The sequence below is a fragment of the Tribolium madens genome, unplaced genomic scaffold (assembly GCF_015345945.1).
Source record: "Tribolium madens isolate multiple individuals breed KSU strain unplaced genomic scaffold, Tmad_KSU_1.1 Scaffold_19;HRSCAF=116;Tcas5.2_LG9, whole genome shotgun sequence".
Taxonomy (NCBI): Eukaryota; Metazoa; Arthropoda; class Insecta; order Coleoptera; family Tenebrionidae; genus Tribolium; species Tribolium madens.
The window spans coordinates 16,539,402-16,550,900 of record NW_025400983.1 but is presented as its reverse complement, the minus strand read 5'-3'; the positions used below and the strand labels follow the sequence as shown (position 1 = coordinate 16,550,900).

General features: G+C 36.6%; 1 protein-coding gene across 1 annotated transcript; it reads left to right on the top strand.

The window, feature by feature from the left end:
* The first annotated feature begins 436 nt into the window (after positions 1-436).
* LOC123011749 lies at positions 437-8,152 on the top strand. Its single transcript, XM_044409354.1, has 2 exons — positions 437-552; positions 7,408-8,152. Exons 1-2 carry the CDS (start codon positions 437-439, stop codon positions 8,150-8,152), a joined length of 861 nt encoding a protein of 286 aa, XP_044265289.1.
* Positions 8,153-11,499: the final 3,347 nt, after the last annotated feature.

Sequence of the window (11,499 nt, the reverse complement as noted above, 5' to 3'; positions counted from 1 at the left end):
AATCCGATAAAAATAGTTGGAGAGCACAACGGCTTTACCATCAGCGGTTTCCGACGAGAGAAGTTCCAAATCGTCGAAAATTTAAACGACTTGAAGATAATTTGAGTATGTTTGGAGCTTTTAAAAAACCTACATCAGAACATCGCCAATTTCAAAGAGAGACAGAATTAGATGTTCTTCTGAGTATTGAAGAAAATGCAAGTACCTCAACTCGAGAAATTGCAAGTAACGTTGGTGCATCACACGCAACTGTGCTCAAAATTCTTAAAAAACCTAAATTTAAATCATATGTGCCACAAAAAGTGCACGCCATAGAGGAAAATCACAATCAAAAAATCAAAACAGCAATTTTGTTATTTCTATTTAAATATGGTGGCACAAAATCCGCTTTTTTATAGAAAAATTATTTGGTCGGATGAATGCACTTTTAGTAATAATGACATTTACAATAGAAATATTCACCGCTATTGGAGCCAAGAACATCCAAAAATTGTTGAAGAAAGAAATGTTCAGCGAAGATTTAGTGTCAATGTGTGGTGTGTGGCATTTTAGGTAATCGTCTGATCGGGCCCTATTTCATAAACGGGAAGCTAAATCAAGAAAAATAAAATCAATTGTTGACTACAGAAACTGTTAATTTTGTTGACAATTTGCCTCTTATTGAACGGATGGCAGTGTATTTTCAGCAAGATGGGGCTACGCCTCATAATGCTAGAATTAATGTTAAATGGTTAAACGCCGAATTTGGTGCAAGGTGGATCGGGACAAATGGACCTGTTAGCTAGCTGGCCTGCGCGATTGCCCGACTTAACACCTCTCGATTTTTGACTATGGGGGTACTTGAAAGATCTTGTTTATTTTACACGGCCAGAAAACGAAGAGCTTTTAAGGCAGCGAATAATCAACGCTTGTCGCGAAATACCACCAAACTTTATATTGAATGCCACCAGAGGAGTAGCTAGAAGATATAGTTATTGTGATCAACAGAATGGTGGACTGTTTGAGCAATATTTGTAATACAGTAAGTTTGTTTGTCTTACATATTTTAAAATAAAAATTTTCTATTTTTTCCATAGCCTACTTTATTTAATTTATCACTAACTATCGCTTTTAGGAAATAATTAGTGATAAATAATTGTTAGTGAACTTTTTGAAAGACCATTGAACAAGGAAACCAAAAATAAGTTGGAATTTGTTTTATTAGAAACCACTCAGAGGGTATAATAAAGGCATGGAAAAGTGATAGCTTTGATAAAGGCTTGAAAAAAAATTTGTGGATGAAAATTGGAAAGCAATGTAGTCAAAATTTTCAAAAAACCTTTTCTTCTGATAACGTGGAGTCTAAGTGGAAAAGTTTAAAACGTACGTACAAGACTATCTTACTGCATAACAGAAGCACCGGAAAACAGAGGCGAAATTGGGAATTTTTTTCATTAATTGATAAATTCATGCAACATCGTCCCGAAATCAACCCTCAGGCCACATGTGGCGCCTACAAACGTGCAGTGACGTTTTTAATAGAATTACCACATCAATTAGCTGATGGGACATTAATTTTATCCCAATACGATTTTGAAGGTATAAATTTTGAGTTCGGTGAAGATAGCAAGTAAGGTAATTGTACCAATTGCTGACACTGACCCATTTGCTGACACATACTAAATTTCGTTTTATAAGCAAACTAATGCTTTCAGTAAATCTAAATTTAACTAAACACATCTAGGTAGTAAACGTTTGTCAAACTTAGTCGGTAATACTGTTCAAAATAATTGACAAAATAATTGATATCACTTAAAACAGCTCACCTGTTTGAGCAAGTTCTTCTTGTGTGACCATTGTTAAGGAATGTGCTAATGTTTATGTTTTATGTAGTTAATTCTTCGTGAAACATTTAAACAACATTTAATTATTTGAAATTCCATTATTTTCATGTTTTAAAGATAATATGAGGTGCATAAACTTTATGTTATTTAGTGTCAGCTTTTGGTTCATGATATTTTAAGTTTTCCCAAAAGCTGATGATAACCCATGAGGTATTGGTACATATACGTTTTCAAGAACTTGGCTTTTTCATGTAAGTTTGTGAAAAAAGGCAAGTTACAAGTTTACTAATAACTTTTGAAGCCCCCTTAACACTAATACCAAAGCCTGGTATAGCCATACTTTAAAATATGAATATCAAACAAAGTCTAACTTTCGTCAATCAGTTAAGGGTATTCAGCTTTAGGAACATTAGTTTTTAGTACAGTAAGTGGTAAAATAATCTTTTTTAAAACACACATTTTTACCAATCTTACTGAAAAATATGAAAGTAGGCTTATTACCTTATTTGCCAGTATGAAAGTAATTAGTGAAAACAAAATATTAAGGTCAGTGGTGGAGAATAGATATAAGTTCACAATTTTGTCAGATACTAGGACACGCAAAGTGAAGCGGGATTTTTAAATTATAGAAAATGGCAACATTACGTAAAATTCTAAATTACACAGAAGATGAGATGAGGCAGGCTTTGCAAGCGGTATGCGAGTTTCAACTGCGGCGAAAAGGTAGAAGATACCCAGAACAACATTACTTAATAAATATACTGGAAAATATCCCGCATCGCGTCGGATGGGTCCAAGTAAAGTTTAAACGGAAAATGAGGAGACCTTCTTAGTGAAATAGATTTTTCATTCGTCCGGTGCAGGATTTCCTGTGAAGAAAAGGCTACGCCGTCTTTACGTCAAATTCCTCTAGATATTCCATCTTTTAAAAGGGTGCTATTTTGGCCAAATTTGTTGTAAACAACCAAAAAAAGAAGAAAAGAAAAAATTCTGAGCAATGAAAAAATTATTAAAAAAAAAAAGAAAAGCAAAAAAAAAAGAAAAGGAAAAAGAAGAAAGGAATCTAAAACGGGAAAAAAAAAGAAACAAATAAAAAACTTGTAGGATTAAAGAAAACTAAATCTAAGGGATCTGAGAATGATTCCAACATAGAAGACGACACTAATAGTGAGACTGAAGAGGAAAGGTCTCATGAAATTGACAAAAAAACATTAAACAAGATACTTATGTTATTGTAGTTAATGAAAATAAATGTCGAGTGATCAAGATAATTTGTAATCGAGTCATCCTTGCATCTGAAAACGTATGTCTGTAAAATGTCAAGTAAAATGATAAGTCGAAAGATAAAATGGCATGATCAAAAAGGTGATGATTATAATAACTAAAGTTATAATTTACCTCCAAAAAAGAACGTTCCTACTCGTATTATTATACGTCGGCGACTAATTCAAGCCCATTTTGCCGTTTTACCTTTCGACTAGTCATTTTATTTGACGTTTCACGTGCAGTTAGTTCAAAAACAGACATACGTTCTCGGATGCAAAGATGACTCGATTACAAATTATATTGATCGCTCGATTTTAACCTCATTTTATTATCTCCATTTACGAAAATGGAGGTATGGGGCGCGTAATGACGAAAACAAAATATGACTATTAGAAATGGTCAAAACCTGAAGACAAAACATGGTGTACGATAGACGAAATAGTAGATACCTATCATTGCAGCCCCGGTATTTCACTTAACAGTCGCGGTATTTTTAAAGTTAAAGAAATGTGTAAGAGTATGTAAATATTTTATTCTTCGACACTGTGAAAATCTAGGGTTTTTTTCCTACGTAAGGAAGTTTTGACAACTGTTTGGCATTTCTCAATACAAAACGTAAAAAAATATATATGCAATAAAGTTCAAAATTCTCTACAAGTCTGAGTTGAGTGTATTCAAATTTCTTTCTTAGTGATTCAGAAAAAAAAATAAGCTAAGAGTTGGCACTCCTCTATTTCAGTTATTAGAGGGGTTGGTGATCACAAATTTTACCTAAGACTACTTTATGCCAAACAAATCATATCACTGGCATACCTACGAAAATAGACGCTGGGGCACCTAGCCCATACATACAGGGTGCGCCAGAACTCGCGCCCCAGAGAAAAATGCCATATAAGGTAAGATACCAGGAACATGGAATAAATGTTAAAAAAAAATTATCTATAAAAATTTCGTAGTTATGAGGGTTTAAAGTTTGCACTTTGACACTATTTATTTCTGTTGGAAAAATAATTTTCTAAGTTTTTTGGCTATAGGCGATTAAAAGAGGAAACAAGGAAGCTGTATCCTAAATTGTAATTCTGTTCAATGTTATTTGTGGCTTTTATTGCTAAATAATTGTAAAAAAAATATACAAGATCATCAGTATCATTAAATAGATATAAAAAATGTCAAATGTCAAAAAATAAATGTCAAAATTTTTGGACAGATAGAATTTTTTAAACATTTTTTTCATGTTCCTGGTATCTTATCTTACTTGAAATTTTTCTCTGTGGCGCGAGTTCTGGCGCACCCTGTATACGACTAGACCCTTTCAAACAATCTTCATATCATTGAACAGGATACATTTATCGTTATGGCTTATTATCGCAATGGGGTTTTTAATAATGGATCCTGGAATGACTCTGTCCCGACTTGCATGAATAAATTTTATGCGAGATTTCCAGACCTTTCAGTACAGGAATAAGTGTTGCGAAGAAACATTCCAAATGTAATAAATCGTTTTATCGGTACTGTATCTGTGCAAAAAGAAAAATTCTCAGGAAGACCTGATTTGTCGTAAGAATCTATTGAAAATTTGAGACAAGGAATTAAAGAAAATCCCAAAATATGTCTGCAAAGAATATCTCAACAGATTAAGCATTTGTTACAAATCCTTCTTAAATCAGTACTGTTCAGGAACTTGTGCCAGCAGACTATCAACATCGTATTCAGTATTGCAATTGGTTTCAAAATAACTTGAACAACAATGACTTACTAAACCTTTCTTTTTTTACTAATGAGGCATGGTTTCATTTTTCGGGATATGTTAATTCACAAAATTACAAAATATGGAGCGCTGAAAATCCCCACACCTTTGTTGAAACACCTTTACATCCACTCAAAATTGGAGTATGGTTAGCCATATCGTTAAGACGAATACTTGGACAATTTTTTTAATGAAACAATTACTGCCCAATTTTATAGGAAACAGGTTTTAGATGTGTTTATTAACCAGTTACCTGACGATGAATTGGGACAAGGATATTTCCAACAGGAGCTACAGCTCACACCGCACTAGCATCAGTTGAATATCTTCAAGAATATTTTGGTGAGAGAACCAATATTCTTTGGCCCGCTCGATATTTTCTTTCACTAAAAAAAAGTTTGGCTCTCACACTAGAGTCTGAGAGAATTGGAAAAATTTTTAGCCGACAACTGCTCAGTTCCTGAAGATGAAAAGACAAGGTTTATTATATTATGTAATGCAGAATATGATGAACCTTCACACTTTCGTTGTTTTGTTTCAACAAAACCCTTATTAAAATTGGCGATTGGTGCAAAGCACATTCATGCAGACGCTACCTACAAATTAATTTGACAAGGGTTTCCGGTATTGGTAGTAGATATATGTTTACAACAGACAGAGCTAGACAATTTCATTTAACATGAAGATTTTTTTTATATTTAAAGCTTTGGTGTTAGAAGTTGGGAAGGTGTTTGACAAGCAGATTGGCTCAAAAACGGCAGTGTGTGATGCCTTTGCTGCTATTCATAATGCTTTAAAACAAGTTTCTGAAGAAGAATCATTAAGCCGTGATGGTATCACATGAAGAAAAATGTACAGAGAAAAGCTTATATTATGTCCTAAATCAGATGTAATCAAAATTCTTAATGACATTGATACTCTTTAATTAAACAAAGATGAAGTCATTTTTGATTAAGCATCAAATCTAGAGGGTGAATCATACATATACAGGGTGTTTCACATAATTTTACGAGGCCTGCGCCTGTAAGATGCAATCTATAATACATATTCCGATACGAACTCGATTACAAATTTGGAAAAATTAGATAATCTTCTCTAGTTTGTTCACCCTTTCAAAAATTACAACGTTTAGTTAGTTAGTGATTAAGATAGATAAACTAGAATCATATTTATGCCGTCTCTTGATAGAACAAATGATAATTGTTTCTGAAAAACTGCAGTTTATGACTAGTTATGAAACAGTGATTAGTTTGACAACTACTGTCATGGGTTTCCAAAAATTAAATAAGTAAATGTGTATTTTTTGTATCCAGTGTTCTGTGACTTTTGTATATTTGGGTGCATTAGGCGCAAGCCTCGTAAAGTTATGTGAAACACCCTGTATAATAAAGACTGTAAGAATGTATTTTGGGTTGCGTCTAAAAATCAGTCAGGGTCTTTTTATTATAAGTGATTCAAAATGTATTTATTGAAAAATGGCGACAACAACAGGAATTTGTAGCGTATTTAAAAAAAGAATGGCTTGATTGTAACCGAACTTAGTATGAATGTGTTTCAAATGAAGTACTCAGCACCAATAATGCACTGAAAGCTTTTAGTCCAGTTATTAAAGACGAAAACACATTGATTGATCTAGAATTAGTTATTATTGCTTAATGCTGACAGCGTAATTAGTTTTTAGACCAACAGAGTATGTAAAATAGACTAGTCAGTAGTCTTCAGCGAAGACAGTAGCAATCATGTAGTGATTACTAAAAGTAAACCCAATAAAGCCCTAAAAATAGAACCTCTTCCTTCTGTTCGTCCTCCATGTCCATAACGAACATTACATGGCGATCCTGACTAATTTTGGAAATTTAAAAATGTCCACGATTTTTTATACAGAATAGTTGTCTACAGCATTGAGTATTGGCACCATAAACTGGCCGGTGACTTCAGTTTCAGTTTACATTTTTCGAACGTCACCACTTTTAAAAAGCGTCAAACGTAAACTGATACCTTTTTCTGGATTTCGATGGTAGTAAATCCAAACACATATTTGTAGCTTCATTTATTTTGATATTTAACGGTCTAAAAAAAAGTTCTTGCGGGTTGTCGCAGACTTTTACTTTTTTTCATAAAATATGTATTGTTTACATAGCAACTTTCATAGGTAACTAAAATTAGACGTCCAATAGTATGGTGCCAATTTGTGTGTTAATTTAATTTGGCTAATAATAATAATCGGTAGCGGAAAAAATATAATAAATGACACGGAATGTAAGGACTAACTTTTCTCGGAAGGGTAAGCAGGGCCTAAGTTTCACTTCGGCTCATGCAATTCTCATACATTCCTTGTAGCTTAAATAACTATTAATGTTGTATCTAGAATAATTTTATGGATCTTAGTAGTTAAAAAAATTTTGCTGACTTAAAGAAAGTTAGACAATATTTGATTAAAATAGGAGCAAGTAGACGTAAGGGTGAAATTTTAGATAGGAAAATTTTGAAGCCAAAGTCATAAAGGAATTATTTAGCACAGCCGCTAATCAAATTGAAGCGTTAGTACGGCGTTTGGTAATGCGACTGAAGCGCGTCGATTGTACGAGGAGCGCATTCGAAAAAGAAACATCACGGTCGCAAGCACTTCTACGGTAGCGGTCCAACAAAGCCTGAAATTTTGGATGCCGTTGAAAAAGATCCCAGTTTGAGAATCCGCAAAGTGGCTCATCGTGTAGGAGTCTCTTCGTTCACAGTTCATCGAACCCTACACGAACAAGGGTTGCACCCTTACCATCTCCAGCGGGTGCAGGCTCTACAACCCGAAGATCCGGCTCGACGATTGGTTTTTGCTCAATGGTTAAGCCAAAAACTTGATGAGGAGCCAAACTTTTTACGCAATGTGTTGTTTACGGACGAGGCAATTTTTACACGTGATGGTATCTCCAACCGCCACAACACCCACATTTGGGCTGATAAAAATTCTCATCAAGTGTACGAGCATCACTTCCAAGACCGATTTTCGTTAAACGTTTGGGCAGACATAATTGACGATCATCTAATAGGATCACACGTTTTACCTCAACGATTAACTGGTGCCGCTTATCTCGATTTTTTAGAAAATGTGTTGGATGATTTGTTGGAAGACGTGCCCTTGGCAATACGGAGGAACATGTGGTATATGCAAGATGGGGCTCCACCACATTATGCCAGAGTCGTCACCAATTGGTTGAACAACCATTTTCTAGAAAAATGGATTGGTCGCCAAGGTCCAGTTGCATGGCCACCGCGGTCACCAGACTTAAATCCGTGTGATTTTTTTTGTGGGGTCACATGAAACAATTAGTGTATGCAGCTCCAATTAATACCTTAGAAGAGCTGACCGATCGTGTGATGCAAGCAGCCGCATCGATTAGAAATCACCCGGGGATGTGTGCGAGAACACAAGCTTCTCTGGTCCGAAGGGTTCAAGCATGCATTATCAACGAAGGGCAACATTTCGAGCAATTTTTATAACGGCAAGTATTGACCCACTAACATTGACACTGATCTACCTTAATGTAGCGATAATTTTTTTGTCTTTACGCTGTTTACGTTCTGTAGAGTTTTCTTATGAAGGACGGGTTTTCAGCCTTAATTTATTTTTAATTTTAACTCAAAAATGACGTGCTTTCGACAAAAGTTGGAATAACGAAAGTTGCTTCTTTCGACGAGTTCTTTTAGTGGCTAAAATATTTGCTCGCAGTCCTCAAACGCCCTGTATAGTTAGGTTGTCATTTTGAACATATTTTTATCAATATTTTAGTTGTTAGTTAGTTATCTTAATTAGCTAGGCCATATTTTAATGTTATTGTACAAAAATCAGCAAAGTTTGGTTACGCATAAAAAAATGAACCAATCACAGAGCTTGCTTTCAATACAAAGCTCCGCTCCACTCGCGCGGGCCAATCACGGAGCTAGCTTTCAATACCGAGCTAGGCTCCACCCACTCGCGCTGCTCATGCTTCATTGGCCCTCGCTAAGATCCGACGTGTATAAAGCCTCGCAGAACCGCACAAAAAATCACGCCGCCGCTCTGAAGGGGGCTATGGCCCCCTTCGCAGAACGGCTGCAGCGCATCGAGGACGCTGTCTTTTCGGAGACAAGCTCTCAAAGTTCGACAACATCTTCAGGGACCATTACCAACTTCTCGGCGCATTCACTGGAATCCGGAGCATCGCAGACATTTTGTCTGACACCGCGTCCCCCAAGCGACAGCGACATGGAGACGGAGCACTTCAGTCCAGCCAAAACTAGAAAGAAGCGACCAGCACCATCCCACAGTCCCCCTGAGCCCGAGATTTCCACCGAGAACAGGTTTTCGAGCCTGTCCGAGGAGGAAGATCTCAAATCACCGCCAGTTTCGGACGATGAGGAGGAAGAAGAAGAGGTCTTCGCCCGCGACCTCCCAAGGCGTCTCCAGACAGCCCCCCTGACTGTCACCACATGGTCGGCAGTTGTGGCGGGTTCAGCTCCAAAAGTCTCTCAGGGCTCCACCCCAGTAGCCCCCCAGGACAACAATCCGGCAGCCTCCCCAACCAAAGGCACCAAGAATTCCGCCCATTTTTCTGGGGGACGCGGGAAAATGACAGCAGGTCTCCAAAACTGCCAAATTTACCAAGGCGAAGAGCGTAGGGGAGACCGAGGAGAGTTGTGACAGAGAAGAGTTGTGACATCGTCGATTTCTCGGAACCTATAACTACTAGCGAACTCGCAACAGCGCGCGTTTGTTGTTTTTGAGACTCGCTATTTAACGCAGTACGCGATAACAGTGCGCGGAAAGCGGTTGTGAATATACAACATTAGTGTACAAAAAATTGCCAAAACTAAGTTTTTTACCAAAATTTTGATTACATATATATCGTTTTGTATTATGTTTGCATTGTTATGATATTTTTTTTTATATGCTTAAGTCTTTCAAGTTTCCTAGCGTAGTATTGTTTTTTTTGTATTGACATCTTATTTCGACATTAAGAATTATTATTCTGACCGGCTCACTATTTTTTGCACCTAGGCGAATTGTGACAGTTTGTCACAACTCTCCTATTATTGTTTATTTCTCTGGCAAGGTTCTTTTATTTGTCTTGTGGTTCATATTGCATGTTAAATTGCTATTTTTTTTTTGTTTCAGAATGCCAAATAAATATAAACGAAAGACTGATAGGGGTATGAGTAGTGTCGAAATTTATGAACTGGCTTTTGAGGAAGTCACATTAAGAGGTAAAAGTCTTCGAAATGCCGCATCCTCTTACAATCTGAACTATATGTCCTTGCAAAGATATATTAAAAAGAAAAAGGCAAATCAAGCTAATCAAACAAATGAGACTCCATCTGTTTAGCCCGACGATTTTTACCGAAGAGGAAGAAAATGTTTTACGAGATTATTTGTTAACATGTGCAGCATCTAATTATGGGCTTACAACAAAAGAGACAAGAAGTTTGGCATATATGATAGCGAAAAAATGCAATAAAAAATTTCCGGCGTCATGGGAAGAAAACAAGAAGGCATGCGAAGTGTGGCTCAAACTATTTATGTAACGACATCCCATTTTATCTTTAAGATTGCCTCAAGCCACGAGCATAGCTCGCGCCACGAGCTTTAATAAAATGAATGTAGCTGCTTTTTTTGACCATTATACAGGTGTCTTAAGTAAACATAGACTTGACGCAAAAGATATTTGGAATGTCGATGAGACGGGAATAACTACTGCTCAAAAGCCTGATAGAGTAATCGCGCGACGTGAAGAAAAACAGGTCAGTGCGATGACATCGGCGGAAAGGGGTACCTTAGTCACTCTGGCTTTGGCTGGAAATGCTATAGGTAATTACATACCACCTATGTTCATATTTCCACGTAAAAGATTCCAAGAACATTTCATTCGTGATGGCCCAGTTGGTTCAGTAGGAACAGCTAATGGATCTGGATGGATGCAGGAGGACGATTTTCACTTTTTCCTTGAGCATTTCAGAAATCATGTTAGACCATCAAAAGAGCAAAGAGCTCTGTTGCTCCTGGATAATCATTCTTCCCATATGACTTTGAAAAATATTGAATTCTGCAGAGAAAACGGCATTATTTTGCTTACATTGCACTCACAAGCTTCAACTAATGGATCGTGCTATCTTTGGGCCTCTAAAAAAAGCTATTAATACAGCTTGTGATAGTTGGATGCGCTCAAATGCTGGGAAAGTTATGACCATCTATGATATCCCATCTATCACAAAATCTGCATTTGACGTGGCAGTCCACCTGGTCTGAGCAGTAACACCAACGAGCCCGTTGCCTCTACATCTACAGTACGTAGTCCTCTTGCTACTACTTCTAATGTGTTCTCGCCAGAGTCACTTAGGCCGCTGCCAAAAGCTCCGCCAAGAAAAAGGAACCAACCGAATAGACGCAAGATCAAATCTGCTGTGCTTACTGATACACCTACCACGGATGAAATTGCTGCCATAGAAGCTAGTCGAAAGATAAGAAATGTAAAAAAACGTGTTTTAAGCGATAAAAAAAAAGAAACCTAAAAAAATTAAGCAGACTAATAAAAAAAATAAGGTTGATGATGAAGAGGATGAAGCCGAAGAAGATGCAGAAAATGATTGTTTTTGCTTGTGTTGCCTTGAGACCTTTGTCAATAGTAAATCAAA